The sequence below is a fragment of the Cygnus olor genome, chromosome 7, assembly GCF_009769625.2.
Source record: "Cygnus olor isolate bCygOlo1 chromosome 7, bCygOlo1.pri.v2, whole genome shotgun sequence".
In the NCBI taxonomy this organism is placed as follows: domain Eukaryota; kingdom Metazoa; phylum Chordata; class Aves; order Anseriformes; family Anatidae; genus Cygnus; species Cygnus olor.
The window spans coordinates 27,594,525-27,614,913 of NC_049175.1; the positions used below are offsets into that span (position 1 = coordinate 27,594,525).

General features: G+C 43.9%; 1 protein-coding gene across 10 annotated transcripts in view; it reads left to right on the top strand.

The window, feature by feature from the left end:
- RBM20 (RNA binding motif protein 20) overlaps window positions 1–20,389 on the top strand; it is a 131,083-nt gene that overhangs the window by 100,067 nt on the left and 10,627 nt on the right. For 6 of the 10 annotated variants that reach the window (XR_005821620.1, XM_040564136.1, XM_040564137.1 and 3 more), the window contains 10 exons: window positions 1,887–3,027; window positions 4,789–4,850; window positions 5,006–5,097; window positions 5,450–5,547; window positions 9,894–10,037; window positions 10,930–11,061; window positions 12,900–12,979; window positions 14,508–15,195; window positions 17,111–17,209; window positions 18,599–19,256. Coding sequence is in view for 9 of the 10 variants with exons in the window: in XM_040564136.1 (XP_040420070.1) it covers window positions 1,887–3,027; window positions 4,789–4,850; window positions 5,006–5,097; window positions 5,450–5,547; window positions 9,894–10,037; window positions 10,930–11,061; window positions 12,900–12,979; window positions 14,508–15,195; window positions 17,111–17,209; window positions 18,599–19,256 (3,194 nt within the window). In the remaining variant the exon portion in view is untranslated. The remainder of the gene's footprint in view (window positions 1–1,886; window positions 3,028–4,788; window positions 4,851–5,005; window positions 5,098–5,449; window positions 5,548–9,893; window positions 10,038–10,929; window positions 11,062–12,899; window positions 12,980–14,507; window positions 15,196–17,110; window positions 17,210–18,598; window positions 19,257–20,389) is intronic. The other 4 variants (XM_040564138.1, XM_040564142.1, XM_040564139.1 and 1 more) reach the window with 4 other exon arrangements.

Here is a 20,389-nt window from a genome sequence, read left to right on the forward strand (position 1 = left end):
TATCCAAACAGCGTTTTGTATTTTTGGAGACAGATGTGCCGTGCAGTTGCTAGTGGAAGTTAAATGTTAAATATGAAACCCATTCATTTTCTCTTAGTCATACTTTGGATTTAAGCAGATGTTTTCCTAATTTGTGGTTTTCAAATGTAGCATGCTGACAAGACATTTATCATTAACTACAACTTCATCCATGCAGTTTAGCAAATTGGCCAATTATTAACAGTGAATGTTGCATGGCGGTTGATGCGTAGCTCCTGCTGCTTTGAAAGGCCTAAGTTGAAACTCAATACATTTTTACAATATAAATTAATTGAGCTTTGGACCACATCCCTGTTGTTGGAGTGCTCTCTGCTCTCATTTTCAGAATGAGCAGCCATTTGTAATGTGTTGAGTAGCTGTGCCATCTGTGAGCAGGGGCTCCTGCTGGTGTAAGAAGTGAACGCTAACATTTTTTCTGGTATGGGTGTGAAAATGGCTGCTGGTATCCAAGTGCAGGCAGCATGACTTACAGGGGGAGCGTGGCCACGGGACAGTTTACGCGCACACACACCAGGCTGGCTCTGCCAGGGGTGATGCTGGAAGTATACCAGAAGGATGCAGGGGGGCAGTAAAAGCAGGGTGGGTACAGCTGCCTGGAAGCTAGTGTTGCCTAATATTTTCCATTATAACATTTTACTTGTTTATGAATTCGCTAGTCTTTACCCATTCGGGATGATTTTTTCTCCTGTTTTCTGTTGACAGGGTTTCATGTGGTAGAGAGAGGGTTGCTGGTGGTGGTGTGAGCTAGGGAGATCTCCCAAAGGTGTTTCCCAACACCAGGAACCACCGTATGCCTGAAAGTATCATCTCCTATTTTCGTAGTTCTGGAATTCAAGCATAACAATTTAGTTATCATTTTATTCATCCTATGTATAAGGCTTAAGGGACAACACTCAATGCACCTGTAATTTCTAGAAAGCATAAAGACCTTGATTTTCACCAGCTGACGCTGCAGAAATTTTGCCTTACGTTCCAGTTGAACTATGAAAACTCTTTAGGATGGTTTGTTCATAGTCCTTGTTGCTGCCATTTCTGTTTTTATGGCTTTTGAAGTAGCTGCACAACCTCTGATGCAAAGATTTTTCTTCACATTCCCAACATTTGTTTCTGCTCTGGCTTTCCAGCAAATCATATGTTTTTTTTCCTCCTCTACATTCCCATCTGCCCAACAGGGAAGCTATGTATTTTGTTACAGAACAGGCTGCCATGTAATTAAATGAGAATTGTAAATAATTTTAAAAAAATGTGTTATGTATTGCATCTTCCTTGATGCCACCAGCTTTGCTAGCTGTGTAGTACTTATCAGGTTGGCTTTATGTCCCATCTGATGTCCTTTTCTTCACTTCTCCCTGCTCTGTGGGAAGAGGTGGTGCTGGGTCCTACTGAGCATAACAGTATCACCACAAAATCCACAAATGCCACTGGGAGGTTGAAAATTGCATAAAAAGGGCAGGGGGGTGGAAGGGAACAGAGTTTTGGGGATGGTCTGGGATAGCTTATGTTGCCTCTGCTCCTGGTTTGCATTATGGGTGTGAATCCCGTGGATACTTAAAGTGAGCTGAAGGTTTGATCCAGAGAGTCAGTGAGGAATGAAATGGGGGTTTTCAAGAGAGATCTCTGATATACTTGTCTTCCTCGTAACTTTTTGATTGAAACGGACCTGGCAGCAGAGGTTTAAGCAAAGACGATGGGTTATGGTTGCATTGCCAGCCACCACCTTGCTCTCCCTGGGTTTAGATGAGTAAATCTCTCAAAGTGACTGCTTGCCCCATGCCAGGCTGTAGCAGGAGGCAAGAGCAGCTCGATTTCGGGTGAATTCAGCTAACCCATGTCCTGACCGCTTGCAGCGCTGCCAAGCTCCTGGAGAAGAGCCCATTCTCCGTCGGCACCCCGAGCCCTCTGCTCCCCTCGCCGGCCAGCCTGCAGCTGGCCCAGCTCCAGGCGCAGCTCACGCTGCACCGGCTGAAGTTGGCTCAGACCGCCGTCACCAACAACCCGGCCGCCGCCACCGTCCTCAACCAGGTGCTCTCCAAAGTGGCCATGTCCCAGCCACTCTTCAACCAGCTGAGGCACCCCTCCGTGATGAACGCCCCGCCGGGACACACAGCCGGGGGCCCTCCGCCGGGGCCCGGTATCGCTAGTGCGAGGTTCCCCTCTGGCGGCATCGCCTTCCCTGCACAGAGCCCGGCCTTGGCCACGCCGGGGGGCGGCCTGGGGCCCGTGCAGGCCCAGGCCCCCAACACCATCGTCATGAGTCCCTTCGGAGGCGTCATGGCTCCCACCTCTGGCCAGCAGCCCGTGGTCGTGGGTCTCAACAAGGCGGGACCCTCTGCTGCAGCAGCTGCAGCAGCGGGGGGGTTTTATGAGTACAACAAGCAAAATGTCGCCGCCCCACAAGCCTACACCTCGGAGGGGGATCCGCCTGGCCAGCATGGCTTCCCCTCGGCAGCAGGGGCTCGCTATGAGGTGCCCTTCAGCGCTGCTGGCCCGCTGAAGCACGAGGCGCCGGCGGGGTTCCAGAAGGAGGCCTTCGGGGCGACGCCGTCCTTCCCCAGCGACGCGCACACCAGTGCTCATCCAAAGGGAGATCCCGGCCCCATCTTGCATGGCACTGGTGCAAGCAACCAGTGGGAAAATATCCCTAATTTCTCCGGCCAAAACAAGCCTGACCTCCTGCCCAGCGACAGCATGTGGCCATCAGCAAGCCAGCAGCCGTATGAAATAAGAAACGAGCTGTACAACCCCGAAGAACCGACACCTGACACAAAGTTTAGCGCGGCCGCGGCCCCGGCGTTCGGCAGGCTCAACAATAGCAAGCAGAGTTTCGGCAGCCCCCGGGTGAGGCAGAATGAGGAGCTGAGCACCGGCGCACCCGAGCTGCCCATGCGGCCGCTGCAGCCCCACGAGCTGAACGACTTCCACGGCGCGGCCCCCCTCCATTTCCCCCATGTCTGCGCCCTCTGTGACAAGAAGACCTTTGATCTGAAGGTGAGTGGTTTTATTGCACGCAGGGGCATGGCTTGGACACGCGGTGTTTGAAGGGGTGCCCTGTCTGTCTGTGTGTCTGTCTGGTGATTTATCTGGCTGCCTGTCCAGCTCTAGGCGTAGCTGTGTCCGTCAGCCAAGTCAGCATCGATCGCTGTGGAGGTACCCAGAGAGAAATACAGACAGAGTTTCATAGGCCTGGCTTGCAGCATCGTAAATGTGTTTTGTGGAAATTACTGGGGTTTCAGGAACTGTTTTTGTTCCGCATTTCACTGTGAAAATGTGAGGGGGAGCACATGTGCGTGCGCAGCAGTCTGTCGCTGGGAGATTATAGTCCCGGCGTGAGAAATGCCAGATCCAGGCTCAAGTTGTTGCTCATCTCTGATGGGTGCAATTCAAGGGGAGGAGGAGCTTGAACCTGATTTCCCCCCTTCGCTCCCCTCTTCTCCTCCCACTACTGTAATTGCACATCTGCAGTTTCGTCTGGCTCTTTCTCTTTGTGTTTTTGATCCCAAAGCCTTCCCAATAAAAGCTGTGTGGAAACTTGATTTAAAAAAATAGCACTTTTTCATCAAATGACTTTGCTAGTTTCTCTTTTGGGATGTCCTCCACCTCCTAGTAGCTCTAAGGAAAATTTAGATCTCATTGTCCCAGTGGCTTTGGCCTGGGAGCAAGAAGCTACCCAGCATATCAGGTACAGACCGTGCTCCCAGTTCTTATCTGTCATGGGCCCAGCCAGCTTTTCTTGGCCATGTTTATACTGTCAGAGGAGCCTTCAATTCAAACTGACCCTTGAGCAGAGACTTCCTGGTTGTCCAGCGAGCCTGTGTGCTAGATCACATTATAGGTCAGCTCTGGAGACAGCTATGTACGTAGCCCACTGCTGCCCATGGGCTCTGCCTGGGGTTGTTTTTGCCTGGTGAGCCCAGCTCCACAAGTTGTTGTGGCCTTTTCCATCACATCGCAGGACCAGCACCTAATGGCAAAGGCATGTGTTTTCATGCTGATGGTGGCCTGACAAAAATATTACAACAGGAACAGTGGCCAGCAAATGAAATAGTAGCTGATATGTACATGCCTTGTGGCTTTGGGATATTTGAATGCATTTGCTTTTTCGTGTTTCAATTTTAGTATTTGAGCAGCTGCTCGCAAGAGGGTTTGCTATGGCTACTGCAGCTACAGGATTGGTCTGAACTATCCCCCATCTAGGGCATGCTGGGCATTTCTTTTTTTTCTTTAACATTTAATAAGTGGGGGTAGATGTCATTGCAATGAGTTTTAGTTGATCTGTTCATTGGTGTTTAATGCACTGCCTCATTTGGTTCATAGAAGTGTAAATAACTAAATGCACTTCTCTTACAAGTATTGCTCATCTACTGAAATGAATAATCAGTATCTTGGCTGCTCTGTGTGCTGAGTACCCTCTTCATGGACATTGCAGGAGTTGAGGATGCTCAGAGCCTTTCAGGATAAGCTTTTCAGATATAATAAATTAACTGATTTAATAGAAATAAACATACTAGATTTAAAAACTAATACAGAGAAGCTGTCCATGTGTAAAGTAACTGGTAGGTAATTTAACCTACAAACAACAAATCAGTAAATGTATTGGATAAAAGTGCACTTGGATACAGTATCGTACACTTTGATCTTCAGCATTTCAGTATGGATTTTAGAATAAGGTAAATGGAATGGAGAAGCAATTTCTTGTAGATTTGTTTCAGGATTTTTTCCTGTGCTCATCATCTCTTTGTTTCAACATAGGACTGGGATCAGCACATTAAGGGAAGTCTTCACATCCAAAAATGTATGGCTTTTTCAGATAAGTAAGTATTGTTTCACAGACAGTCTTCCAACTGAATTTCTAATAGAGCATCCCTTACTTCAGTGGCTTTACACCAGGAATTTACTGTCTAATAATAATGCTTTAATATTTATGGCACATTATGCATGCTCCTAAAGTTGTTTTTTTCTTTTCCAGCACTGGTATCCGGTGTGTGTTAAATTCAGCAGATGGAACATTGCATTTATCACCAAATAATGCAGCAGTTTTCAATCCATCTAGTATTGAAGGTGAATGGTTGTATGTGCAATAATTTTAAAACTTTTTTTTTTTTTTTTTTTAATGAAAGGGGAAGTCAGTCTTTGGGGAAAAGTGGACATTTCAAATGACATACGATACAGGTTTCCAAGGAGAATAGTTTTTACATGTTGTATACAGAGAGACTTAAAGGGCAAGATTATCTTTCAAAATGTCAATTTATTTTTTGTTCAATTAGTTGTTTTCACAGTACAATGTGAAGCAGTGTATAATTTGGTGTAGAAACTATGAAATGAATTGTTGTGTAAATGGGGCGTTGCTTACTGAGTCAAGATGATAATATGAGTCAAGATTTTCATGAAATGTGTGTAATCCATTATTTAGATTATCCTCCAAATGTCGGCTCATCTTTTATCACAACGTCAGCAAGATCCTTTGGCCAGCCAGGTCCTACATTTTCTTCTCTTCCATCAGGGGTAAGAGTGAGTATCTAAGCAAACTGATCTCCTTGCTGAGATTCTTGTAGAAGCCACTTCTACTTACTGGAATTTAAAATGTGTCAGTTTAGGCAATGATGTGAACATTGAGTCTGTTATTTAAACCTCCCAGCAGCTCTCTTATGCCTTTGATTTTGGTCAAATCAGAACTCGACTGTAGATTTTTTTTCTCAGTGCTAAAAGTTGTTTGCTTGATAGACAGATTTGGGGAGGGTGATGGACTGTTCTGTGTGTATCCCATAATTTTTTTCACCCATATCCTGAGCATTTTTGACACAGGAAAATCAGCTTCAGCTAGGAATGAAGAATAGGATTATTTTTTTACTTACTCTATGTATCAATTCCAGTGAGAAGCCTCTCCAGATATTTATCTGTAGCAATCACTCTGCCTCTCCCATGCTGGGGTCCTTCTCCCAGGTAGCAGTGGTGGCAAAGACAGTGGCTGCAGCTTCGCTAACACTTATTCACCTAGGGGTCCCAATTCAATTCATTGTACTGGACTAGCTTTTTCTCAGTTTATTTTAGTGTACTATTTATATCATCTGCTGCCACTGGTAACATTTCAGCAAGTTTGCTTCAGTGTGCGACCTTCTGTGGTTTCAGTTTATTAGTTACCCCAGCACTCATCATGGGTTCCCAGTTGTATTCCTCTAGTGTGCAACTGAATAACCATTCTAATAAGCAAAAAGTGCCAGGAAAAAAAAAAAAAAGCTAACATTAGAAGTAGTTCTAAGTAGTTCTTAAAATGGAGAAGAAAAAAAAATATAAAAAAAAATAAAACAAAAAAAAGTTTTAAAAGAAGGCAAGAAAAGCAAATCATATGCAGTATGGATATACAAAGTTGTTAGGGTTACAGTGAAGCTCAAAATATATAAGAAAGCTATGATTAGAGTTGGAAACATCAAAAACTAATGTTAGGACATTCATCGAATAGCAGCAGTAATCCAGGGGTTCAAGTTTTCACCTTGTGTTTATATCCTGATGTGGTCTCAGACTCTCCAGAAAGCCAGGCTGAGTTGTGTCCCTGTGCCACTCCAGCTCACATCAGGCATTGCTTACAGAAACATCACCCAGATTCGTTTAATCCAATCAATTTTCTGCTGTGGGGTTTTGCTATGACAGGAGTTATTAGAAGAGATTTTAGCCTCTGCCCGTCGCAGACACCATGTGTGCAGGGCAGCAAAGAGTGGAGCTGCTTGTGATGCCTGCCTCCAAGGTCAGAGGTGGAGTAGCAGCGGCTGTGGAGGAATGTTCCTTTTCATCATGTCTGTCAACCTCGCAACAAATGAAATTACTGCTAATACCAGTATCGTTTCTCCTCAGAATCTGTCGCTATTTGTCATCTAAGCTGCCTGCAGAAGTCCTTCTTCTGAATGACCTGCAGTAGGAGAGAGATAAGAACCAATAACTTCACTTTCCTTGGGCACTGTAAATCCCTTTTTCTTCAGAAGCTCATAAGGTGGACAGGGAGCTATATTAGAGGTTTGAGTTTACCAGCTGTCATTCACCCCACAACTCAGGTGATTTATAATTTACTACACCTTTGCACAGCAGTATTCATTTTCAACTAAGCTGCTGCCATTTAACTGAGCAGTGGGAGATTATACTTGACCCTTCATGTAATCATAAACAAAGTGTTCAGATTTCTGGAAGAGCTTGATACATGCTGTCTGTCTGTAAATAACTCTATCCCTCTTCAAAAGGCAAATACAGTGCAACAAGTCTTCCCTCAGCCCTGGAGAGCCATTAGCAGTGGAGGGACAGGACTGGCAGTTTATTATTATCTTTAGAAAAGATTCATGAAAAGCTCAAGAAAGGGATAAAGAATTTGAAAAGCTCAAGAAAGGGATAAAGAATTTGAAAAGCAAGAAATCCCCAAAACAGGGGGGAAAAAAAAAAAGAAAAAAAGATATAATAAAAATAAGTAAATTAGTTTGGTGAAATAATATTGGAAACTGAAGTGCTTTTCACTGTTACACATCAAATAATTTATTCAACAAGTTATCTGTTGAGCAAATTGGTTTTTTAGTAGTTGTCCAACTGCATTAGTAAACCCCTGTAGACATCAGCTGCAAAGAAAGTTAACTTAAAGTCTTACACTCCACACTTGATGCACAACAGCTACTTTAACTTCCTGAGTGTGGATATAGAAGGCGTGTATTCCTTTTCTGGCTGTGTTTTACAGCTCACTTAATGAATGGATCCTATTTAACTTCAATCAGCTGTCAAGATTATTGCCCGGTACAGCCCATCCACTCCTGGTATGAGTGTCTGACCACTTCTTAATCATGAATTGTAGTAGATTTATGATGTAGCATTTCAATTCAAGCCATTGCCAATTTGGGGGAGGTGGTAACATCTCACAGTCATCTGATTTAATGTACTGCTGAGTGCGTGTCTGAACCTGGGCCCTGGCACGTAGGTAGGGAACAGCTAAATCTTTCTAGACCTATATCTGCTTAACAGACAGTCTCTTAACAGATCTGACAAAACAAACAGGCGGTGCCAGGTGACTTGAGGTGCTCCTTTGCTGTCAGAAGGTTTCTTTTTCCCCTGCTAGTTGTAGGTTGTATTCTCCTGTTGCATGCTACATGCTGCCTTGTCAGATGCACTCAGCCATCACTCCTTTTCTATTCAGGTGGAACTGAGTTGCTCCATCTTTATCAGGGTCAGGTCTGCGTTATTTTTCTGCCAGAGAAAATACTTTTCAGCTGGACTGTGGCACTTGTCTGATTTACCTTATGCACCTGGGCAGTCTCTGTGAGATACAAGCTAAAGAGCAGACCACTGCGTGATGTAGGGTCTTACTGCAGCAAAAATACACAAACAGTTAAGTGGTAAAGCCTGGAGGGAAGGTAACGGGATGAAGGTGTAAATAAGATAACATTAGCTCTGTAACTTGTGAAGTTGCTGACAAGCCAAACATTTGTGATGGCTCTGGTGAACTTGATCCCACAAGATTACATGATTTGCATCTTCCCTTGAATGGCACAATTTTAACTGAAGGTAGAGTTACTTCTTCAATAAAACCCTAACAGCAGAGGTTATAAACAGGGAAGTAGTCTGGGAGGATGTAATCCTGTGTGAGCAATGTTTGCATATCATTAGCTGGGGTAAATTATGTTTTACTCTCAGTATACACTGATGTCTGCTTGCACGAGGAGCGTAGACCCTGCTTTCCATGTCAGGGAGATGGGCAGCTCTTTGGGAACTGCCCCAGCACTCCAAAATAGACTTCCACCCTCGGGAAGTGACACTGCACCAGTAGCGTGTGTCTGTGCCAGCCAATTTGGGACCTCTGCCTCTTTGCACATCCAGTGGTCAGCACACTCCCAAGAGAAATGTCCCTCCTACTGGGTGTTGTTGCAATGGGAAGAGAAAGCAGTAGGTTTTCCAGCCTGAGGTACACCTGTTGTGTCCTCCTGCAAATTGAATGGGGTTGCTTTTACCCCCAACTCAATCTGTTCCACAAGGGCAGAAGAAGGGTTTGAATTCAGCCAGTGCTATCCTGAACTCCTCTGCAGTCACCTAAACTGATTTCTAATATCTGTCAATCCAGAGGGGACTGCAGTGAGCATCTGTTTCAATCTGTAGGCACCACAGACAACAGGTGTTCACTGAGTCATTGAAAATATTATTTTTTTTGTGCATTGCTGGCAAATTATTTGTTAAGGGCCTTTTACTCAGCAACAATATATGTGTGTGGGGAAGGCACTTTCACTGGACAGAAAGCTACAGGACAAAGGAAGGCTGTGTGACTTGGCAGAAGAGCCGTGGGGGTTGTGGTGGTGAACCAGACAGGTACCAGGCTCTCAGGGAGCTTTTTGGAGGTCTGAGACCTCCCCGTGGCAGACACCCCCTCCATCTCTGAGTACTCCAAACTCTCTCTGGTGCTGGGTAAAGTCCAGTGTCCTGTGCATGTAGCCTGGCTCTCTGCTGCGATGTGCCAAGGATGTGAAGTCGCTGACTCTATGAGGTTTGAGGTGGCAACTTACCTTCTGCAGCAATATCACTAATCCTGTTTGAACTCTCTCTAGAAGAGAGTTCTTTCTACTGGAAGAGCATCTCTTCTAGTAATCTTCTCTGGACTTTGTCATATTCAGAGATGGGGACTCCATCGCAAGTCACACTTCAGTTAAAAATATGAATGGGAAGGGAAATGTTTAAACCTGGATGTTAAAATATGTCTTTAAATAAGGATATTTGTCTTTTATAACAGGTACGCAGAACAGAACATTTCATTATATTTTTTTTTGCAGAAATGTAAGGTCTAATCTAATAGCTGGAATATCTAAGATAAAAACTTGGTTTTGAGTTGGGTTTTTTTCCAGTTTCCCCAGAGAAAATCTACATTGGGTCGAGTTGTTCACATCTGCAACCTCCCCGAGGGAAGCTGCACAGAGAATGATGTCATTAACCTGGGCCTTCCATTTGGGAAGGTCACCAACTATATCCTCATGAAATCCACTAATCAGGTACTGTGCGTGTGGAGTCACCAGCAGTGATGTAAATGGACACAAAGACGTACTGACGTGCTAAAGGGAGGCTGTGCCCTTACGGGGCACCAACACCTCTCTCCCTTGTAATCTGCTCCGTATTGCAGTAGAGCTCTGTCTTCAAGGTGATTTTAGAATCCAGGAGGTTACGTCTACCAGTGGTAGACTTGGAAGACTGGGATATTTTCTCTCACATAACTATAGCAGACAGTGCAGATGGATGTGGAAGCCACGCCAGTGAGCAGGGTGTGGGATGGTAACATTTCAAAATGTGCTCAGTACACAGCTGGGAGTTTTCTCCTTGGCCGGTTAGATCACAGTCACATCAAATGCAATTTTCATGCAAATAGAAGTGCTAGAAAACATTGTTCGTCTTTCTTAAAAAAATAAATATATATTTTTTTACTTTGTTTTGGCTGGTCATGTCCTGATATTCTGCTTTTGATTAGCTCCCTTGCACTTTGCAAGGCAGCTGGCAGTCTCAGGAGCGGTGGTGCCTGCTGCAGCATTGCAGTTCTGCATCCTGTCAGCAGCTGAAGAAGCACCAGTGAGGCAGTGGGGAAAAGGTGGTTTTTTTTCATGTATCAAGAAAGATTGGATTCCAGTCACTTGTTCGTTTTTTTTTAAAGTGGCTTCTAAAATTGCCTATCAGCTTTCATAGCTGGGTTGAAACTATTATTTTTTGTTAAAAACAATGAATGACCTGAGTATTGCTATTTCAGCTGCAGGGCTGGAGAGCTACCCACTTCTGTACTATCAGGATATTTTGCATGAGAAGAATACAAATGAAAGTTATTGTACTGCCTTTTCTGTCTTATACTTTGTTTTTTAATTCTGTAGTAGATTTTAAAGCTCTCCCCATTTGTGCTAGGCCTTTCTGGAAATGGCTTACAGTGAAGCAGCACAAGCCATGGTGCAGTACTACAAAGAAAAACCTGCTATGATAAATGATGACAAGTTACTTATTAGGATGTCTAAAAGATACAAGGAATTGCAGCTGAAGGTAAGATCAGATTCCCGATCAGATTTCCTGGGTTTCCATAGCATGTTCATGAGAATACATCAAAAAACCTTTGCTGATTGCTGATTTCTAGTTAACATTTTAAAATTATGGAAAAAGAAATGAAGAAAGATAAATTAATGAATGTATGTTAAAGATTGTTTATACTTAGCTGTTTGCTGTTGTTCTAAATTGTAATTCCTTGGGAAGATCACGTTTTCTCTTGTTCCCTCATATCATTATTTCATACATCCCTTGCAAGCTTCCTTCTGAGCAGGGTCCCCACAGTGCTTGATTTAACAAAGGTCTAAAGCACAGCCCTGTTGTAAGATACCACATGTCAGCAAAAATAAGAGGTGCCATCCTTTTAGACAGGCATTAAGCTTGAGGCAGTGCTTTTCCCTGGTTGCTTGCTTGAACTGTAATACATTCTCTATACTGAGCAACAATGGCAGGGATAAACATCACACTGATTAGTTTTTCTTTCTTTCTTGAGAATGACCTCACTTAGAAATAAGATCTATTGTCATTTATGTTATTATTATTATTATTTACATAGAACAGAGCAATATTTGGTCCTTGTACTTTTTGCAGGGTATGATACTTTTGATGTAGACACCTGAGTGATCTCCAAAAATCAGTACTCTTGAGAGTGTAGTGGCGTGAACTGATGTTCTGCTGTAATGCTAACGGAAAAAAATTCATGAAGACTTGGACTGGAACCAATGGTGCAAAGTTGGAAAGCTTTATATTATATTATCCAACACAGCACAAAGTTATTTTATAAAATAAGTGCTGTGTTCCAAGTTAAGAGGCCTTTTATGAGCTTTAAGGGAAAAGGAATAACTCAGATGGTCTGGTTTGACCTTTGGAAAAGTTTCTATCCTGCATGTGTTTAATAGATAAGGGAGGCTTGAAGGAGTTGTCAGAAGCCCATAAATCAGGGTGCTCTTTCTTGCTGTGGTATTGTGAGGCACCAAGAAGTGAGGTGGTGGGGACTACACAGCTACAGATAGAGTCTGAACTGGACTTATCCAAGAGAGTGTGGGAGTTTGCTTAGACTTCAGGAAGGTTTTCAGCAGTTCCAATGGCAATCTCTCAGGTTATGGAATTGTTTTTCCCTGCATGAGCAAAAGACCCTTGTCTTTGTTAAAAACATACAGACGAACAAAAGTACATCAGGAAAGGGGGAATATGCATGAGCTATTTACCACTATGAACTGCTCTGAGTTCCTGCATGATTATGTTGCTCAGCTGTGCATGCTCCAAGTGTTTGATGAATCGCACACGCTCCAGCCTGGAGTAGTGCACCTTTTGTAGATGATCTTGAACCTCAAGTAATCAGCACTTCCTGCACACGTTTTTCTTGCGCCTAGCTTTTCTGGAGCTCTTGTGTCTAAACATAGTCTTTCAGAGCCATACTCCAGAATGGCAGGTCATTCCTAGGTGGGCAGGGACAGGACGATGCATCTATTTAGTTTGGGTGTTAGAAAAGCTGTCTGGTTTGTTTCCTCTTGCATCCACTTCTAGAAAATACTCCATAGCAAATGTGTATCAGGGAAGTACAAGCTAGTTGTCAAAACCGACTTTCCAGAAGCCAAGTATGAGGAGACAGTGCTACAACATAATGAAGCAAATTTTCCATTTGTATCATTTGACTGCTTTGATCATGCTTATTGAGATACCAGTTGCAGAAAAGACTGTAACCAGACCACTGAACAAGTATTTCTCATTAGTGGTGAAATGGAACGATGCATGAATGCTGTTTTTGAAAGGACAAATCACGTATAATAGCTTGGAGAGCGGTGTAACATGCTAAACAGTGTCTTTGTCTTATTTAGAAACCAGGTAAGAACGTGGCTGCTATCATCCAGGACATCCACTCGCAGAGGGAGAGAGACCTGCTGCGTGAGGCAGACAGGTAAAGTTTCTGTAGAGTTTGGAACTGGGACCTGGATAAGTCTGAAAGCCAGCAGGTAGAATAAGCATAGTCTGTGTGCTTCCCTCTCTTATCTCATTTGCTTTCCTATTTTGGATTTCATTTCAAATCACTGTAAAAATAGTATGATAGTAGGTGCAGAACCTATGTAATGAGATCAGATTGAAACAGACTGTTAGGAAAATAAATTAACTCATTACTACTGATGATAATGACTCAGAAAATAGGCTTGGCATGCAAAGAACATACAAATGAAGCCATTCCCCGCTCCTCACCCTTGAGTGAAAAGCATAAAGGCTGAGGTTGCTGTGAGACCTGGAGAGAGGAGGAAGTTTATTTTGGTATATTCTTGATCTGACTGGCTTCACAGAATCACAGAATCATCTAGGTTGGAAGAGACCTCCAAGATCATCTAGTCCAACCTCTGTCCTAACACTAACAAGACCTCCACTAAACCATATCACTAAGGGCTACATCTAAACGTCTTTTAAAGACCTCCAGGGATGGCGACTCAACCACTTCCCTGGGCAGTCCATTCCAATGCCTAACAACCCTTTCAGTAAAGAAGTTCTTCCTAATATCCAACCTAAACCTCCCCTGGCGCAACTTTAGCCCATTCCCCCTCCTCCTGTCACCAGGCACGTGGGAGAATAGACCAACCCCCACCTCTCTACAGCCTCCTTTAAGGTACCTATAGAGAGCAATGAGGTCTCCCCTGAGCCTCCTCTTCTCCAGGCTAAACAACCCCAGCTCCCTCAGCCGCTCCTCATAAGACTTGTTCTCCAGACCCCTCACCAGCTTCGTTGCCCTTCTCTGGACTCTCTCGAGCACCTCCATGTCCTTCTTGTAGCGAGGGGCCCAAAACTGAACACAGTACTCGAGGTGCGGCCTCACCAGAGCCGAGTACAGGGGGACAATCACCTCCCTAGACCTGCTGGCCACACTGCTTCTTATACAAGCCAGGATGCCGTTGGCCTTCTCGGCCACCTGAGCACACTGCTGGCTCATATTCAGCTGCCTATCAACCAGTATTCCCAGGTCCTTCTCGGCCAGGCAGCTTCATTAGTACTTTTCTTGACCCTCCAGAAAAAAAATAAAAATAAAAATAAAAAAATGGAGAGGACTCACAGTCTTAAAACACCTATTTTAAACAGGTGATCATTTTCATTTTTGTCTCAGAGATGACCTAAAGGAGTGAGTAGTAAGGATGCTAACACTAGGGTCGTTGTAAGGGTGTTAACATATTATAAGCTTTTAACATAAAAACCCCTATGAGATATTGTAAAGAATGAATTAACATATTTTTGGCAGATCTGTGGGGACTTGGTTAAACTCTGTGGATACAGCACTGCCTTTTCCCCTGTTTGCTGTGTCTGCAGCTGTGCAGTGCATGTCTGTGACAGACCTGAGGTCTCAGGCACGCAGGGGTAGCCCCCGTGTGTTTGCAGTGCACAAGAGCTCAGCGGACCACGGTGGGTCAGCCAGTTACAGCTGCCTTTTCCTTCTGCAGCAGGTATGGCACGGAGAGGCCCCGCTCTCGCAGCCCCATAAGCCGTTCCTTGTCACCCCGATCCCACACTCCCAGCTTTACTTCCTGCAGTTCACCCCACAGCCCGATGGGGACCAGCAGGACCGACTGGGGAAATGGAAGAGAGTCGTGGGATCAGTCCCCGTATTCCCGACGGGACGAGGAAAGAGACAGCAGAGAATGGCGAGAGAATGGGGATGAGAAGAGGGATAGGACTGACACGTGGGTACACGAGAGGAAACATTATTCCCGACAGCTGGACAAGTTTGATTTGGATGAACGGATTGAAGGAGGCAGAGGGCACAGAGAAAAATATTTAAGGAGTGGTTCTCCTGGCTCTCTTCACCTTATATCTGGCTACAAGAGTAGGGAAGATGACTATTACCGAAAAGCCTCTAAGTCAAAATCTGACAAGTTTCAGAGGCAGCTGCAGGAGTTGCCTGGCAGATCTAAGAGAAAGGAAGAGGCAAAGTTAAGGGAACGCAGGCATTCTTACAGTGAGGACGCTGCTAGGGAGGAGATGGCTGAACAGAAGCATAGCAAAGCCTCTGAGGGCTCCAGGCAGAAACAAAGCGAGAAGAATAAAGTGAAGAAAGCAGAAAAAGACCAAGAAGAAGATGCTGCTGCTGAAGGCAGTGACTTGAAGGAAACCAAACCCGCGGAGAATAAGGTAAATAGAGATGCAAAACTGAATGTAAGAAGAAGATAATGATGATGTGATGTATTTTCTGAAATATTTTAGGTCACTTGTTTTGGGTGTGGTGTTGGTGATATACAGTGTAAAACAGTGAAGTAAAAGCCATGATGGGCTTAGGGAATATAGCCCTAGAAGAGATCTTCGGAGGTCACCTCATCCGTGTCTTTGGCCAGATCTGTGCAACTCTGTTACACCATTGCAGTGTTAAATACCTGCACATCATCTTTCGCTGTCCTCCACAGAACCTCTGGGTAACCAGTGAGGGGAAGAGTTACAGGCAACTAAAACAAAACCAAAGGAGTATCTGCTGTTTGCATGCAGCTTGCACATGCAGGGGCAATTGGCCTACTGTTCTCTTTCCCAAATCTGTGACTTGCCCCCGCTCCAGCTGCTCTTTCAGCATCATTACCTCCTTCCTGCTGCGTGTGATGTGGATCAAGTTATCTGGGAATTAAGTAGTATGTTACAGGGATGCACAATATATATTGTTATGCTGCTGTCGCTGAAAGTTACTATACTGCAAAAACGGGGAATGAACTTTTCATGAGGAACGTTTTCCTTTGGTCAGCTCAGTAAAGCAATCGGTGTTTGTTAAATCTGTGTTCCTGCCCTCAGCTGTGGCAAGGATAATTCACACCACTCCCTTCAATGTGCTGGCAGGAGTCTCCTCCTGTGGCAGAACCACTGGATCAGCTCACCTGTAAAGCTATGGGATCGCTGGAGAAATACTGCCGGTCGGTGAAGTGGCAGTGTTTGTGGGTTTGATTCTCAACTGGGAAAGAATAGAGAGGGAACAGATCAGGATGCCTCGCTCGTCTCAGAACAGCCCATGCTCATATCCCCTCCCTGCAGGGATCTTATTTCTGGCTCTCGGCCACCCTGCCTCCCCCAGCCCCCTGGTGATACCCGGCCTCCATCCGCCCACGGGGACGCTGGCACAGGAGGCTGCGGAGCTGCTTTGCTGACCAGGGGTCCATCTCTGGCTAGTGACTGTGCTGCCAGGGCTGTCTCTGGCTGTTTTTAGTTGACCTTGCATTTGTTCTTCTTGTGTGGGGGCAAGGTTGGTGGAGATGTCTAGATCTTGTAACTCAGCGAGTCTCTGTAACAGTCGGCAGCACTAGCTCATGCCATAGATATGTGTCTCTGTAACCGCCTTTTGTCATCTTTCTCCTGGGGCCGACATTTCACCGTGATGGATGGTTCCTTGGGAGATTTCTTTCACTTACGGAAATGTCAAACAGCTTCCTGAATCATCGGTGCTGCACACCCCTCTGCATGTTTTTCTGTTCATTTTAAACTGGCTTTGTAAAAGGCACATTCCTCCAGGGACTGCTGCTAATAATGTGTTTTAAAAGGAAGAAATAGGTTTGAATGCTCTCGAGCTCATACTTTTGCTCCACCCCTCTTTGACTAAGTGCCAGGTAATACTGTGGTTTTGTTCTTCCAAAGTGTGAACAGTGCAAACAGTCACACTCTTGACTGATCCTGCGTCAATAAACAAAACAGTTAAGGTCTTTTGTAGGGTTTTAACACTGCTGCTCTCCTTACCACCTCTGACTCAACATAACAGATGTGAGTAGAGAACGGGGGAGAGACTGGAAATTTTAATGAATTCACATTCTCCCCAACCTGTCTTCTTGCTAACTGTATGATATAAATTACATATCTCTAATTTTGTTTCAATTTCTTTTTTCATAAATCTTATTTGTGCAGCTTTGCAAATGGAATCAAATTCTTGGGTCTTTTCCCACAGTCCAGTTGACTTGCATTAACTTTAGAAATAAAGAATGTGACCTTGTGAGTGACTTTGCTTCTCTAAAGCCAAAATAGAAACATAATAGAGCACCACTGTGTATTGCTATATGTGTATATGTTGTATTTGTTTTAGCTTGGAAAAGAGGAGCAAAGTCCAGAGAAGAGCTCGCCTTCAGCTAATAAACAAAGAAGAGAATCTGGAGAGATTCTGGAAAACGCAAGAAAAGAGAAGGTTGGTGACATGTTGGTGGCAGCTTCCATGATAAGTGAAAACCCAGGTGTGGTAGCACGTTCAACTGAAATATTAAAAGTCCCATGGAAGGGCGTGCAGAGGGGCTGTAGAATGGGTGTCTAAATTACTTTGCCTTATCTTGACCTTTTCCTGAAGTCTCCAGAACTCTTTTTTTAGTTGCTCTTTGCCCATGTACATTGCTTCACATGCATAGCCCTTGGCACTGACAGCTGTAATGTATGCCCAAGTGAACCATGTAACTTTGTGAACTGTGCCCAAAAATAGGAGATGCAGTCAGTCAGTGGAAAACGAGGGAAGTAATGATGAAAACTTTTCGGAGTATTGGCCTTAGATGGATTATGGATAGTAGCCTCTTTAATTATTTCTGTTTTTAATTAAATAGTGTCTTTACAGCACCCCTACTGCAGCATCGCGGTCGGAGACAGCAATGTCCTTGGAATGTCTCCAGCTTCATATCTGTAGGGTCATGGGTTGATGGTCAGATATGGAAGCTATTGATATCTGTTGCTGCAGAAAACTGATCTCCTGGCAAGAACAGCGTCAACTCCCAGAGTTTTCTTGCTGTTTTAGGATTCTAGGAGGGGAAGTGTGGGAATGACCAAACAGGAGGAGAATACAGATTATTAATAGATTATGTGCTCACGATGATTCTGAGAGTTGAAATCTAAACTGCACCAAGTGTGTATTGAAAAGAACAAATATGTTATAATTCTGATCATCCTAAATGTCTACAACTGTGTATATGAGGTACTTCAGATTATAAACATGGGAGTATAACAGTAAAACTGAATTTTCTCAAAGTCGAAGCCAACCTCTGTCAACACAGTCCCTGGCAGAGGGCTCTTGCTGGTGGAAGGAAATGACTACAAAACATAGACATGTATTCTCAGTCACTGCAGGAATTTTAAAGGACCTAATCTAGCAAAGTCAAAGCCACAGTGGCTAGACTAGGGTTCAGTATATTCTCACTGTAGTGCTTATTTCTGTCTACCCTGGGACAGAGTTAGAGAAAGGGCGAGGTTAGTTTCCTTGGGGATCCCACAGCTGTCAGTCACATAATAAAGTATAACATGTTGTGCCTTGTTCTGCTGCTTACAGAAAAGCGAGAAGTGGAGACTTTAATGCCGAAGGCAGTTACAGGATCTTCCAAAAGTGAAGTTTATATGATTGTCATAAAAATATTACTTGTTCTCGTGCATAAGGTTTAAAATCATAGCACCAAGGCATGCCATTAATTGAAACTAAAACTCAAAATGGGTTAGACATGGTCAGATCAAAGCTTTTCCTTGTTACTGAAGTTCAAAGCCCACTGTTTATCAGTGTTGATCTGTAATCACTGATCTCAAATTTTTTACATCTTTGTGACAGGACCAAGACTGGGAGAGTGGAAGTGAGATAGAAGGCGAGACCTGGTATCCTGCTAACATGGAGGAATTAGTGACAGTAGATGAAGTGGGAGAAGATGATTTAATTATGGAGCCTGATATAACCGAGCTTGAAGAAATTGTACCAGTTGATCAAAAAAGTAAAACTGCTTCAGAAATGTATCCCTGTATGACAACCATGTTAGAACTGAAAAATGATCATGGCCACTTAACCAGGAGTGAAGACAAATTGGCCCATAAAGCTTTAGAAACAAACTTCAGATCAGCAAAGGGTAGTGTAGCTTCTAGCATCTGTCAGGATGAAGAGGAAGAGGATGACAATGATGATGCTGTAACTGAAGCATCAAGCCTAAATCTGGACCCTGAGCAGAAGCCAGAGGAGTCGCAAGAAGACCAACCTGCTAAGGATCAGCAGCAGAAGGAAGAAAAAAATGATAAAACCTCTGACACTCATTTAGAACCTGAAGATCACCATATACCTTCTGTTCATCTGAAAGAAGAGGGTCTCCAGCTCCCGGATACATTTATAGATGATTACAAACAGATGGAATCACAAGGATCTGAGAGCAGAGAAGTTATGGAAATGCTTGTTAAAAATGCTAGTGAAGAAACAAGACATGGAAGCCAAGAGTGTCCAGAGGGTAACTACTGTTTCTTTTTTTTTTTTTTTTTTTTCCTTTTCAGCCTGCAGAGAGCTTTGCATGTTTTCTCTGACAGTAGACTGAAATTTATTGCTAACAAGAGTAAATGTTGCTAATAGTATCAAGACTTGTCCTTGGAGCAGCTCAGTAAAAGAACTCCAGTGCCTTTCGCCAAGCTAAACCATTAGAGGCTCTTAGCTGAATAGTGTAGAGGAAATATGATAAGCAGCTTGCAAGCTTTCTGAAAGGCATAAGCTGCTATAATTGTCATGTCAAGGTTCACATGAGTTTAGCTGAACCCTTTCGGTGCCCTGCTAAATTTATTTTGAATTGTCAATGAAATGAGTGACAGCCTCTGAAGGTCAACAGAAAAGTATCTGTAGTGTCTAGCTGGCTCCTGGACAAGGTGGGTATTCTTACACACTGTACGGTGGCATTAGTAACATGGAAATTATCTGTAAATTGTTACTTCTCAGTCCCTGCGTGCCTTTTGTCAGGACTTGCCTTATCATCTCCCATTATCTAATGCATGCTGCCTTTAATATATCTGATAGGACTGCTGTGAGATGGTGCCAATAAATGTAATCATAGCTGTCTATTAATATTTTACTGTCAGGGAAAAAAAGAGATCCCGAGTGTCTGAAATTGAGTTCAGTTCCTTGTCACACTTTCAAATGAAACTCGAGCGGATGGGTTGTGCATAATGAGTGGAAGTGGAAAGCATAGACCATGCAGGCCAGGAATGCTCTTTTTTGGTTGCTGCTGGAGCTCATGTGGTAGAGAAAGGCTGGTGAACAGAAGTTGGAGGAAGTTTTATGAGTGCCATTTTCTACCAGAAAATGTTGGAACCTTTAATGAGAATGTCTGATCTTGAACTAACTTCTTCCTCCAGAACAGATCTGAAACTTGCTCAGTTTTCAATACTTACCTGTCTGTCCTGAAAACAGCTTTCCAGGCTTCGTGTATTCAGAGATAATGCTCCCATGCGAACTCCCCGCGACTGGGGATTGTGAGATTGGCTCCCCTGGCTGCCCACTTCACAGGCATCCAGGTCCAGTAGCATAGTTGCTTTGATGTTTTCAGCATCTCAGCTTCCAACTTGCCAGCAGAGAGCCTGGAAACTCCAGGGGAGT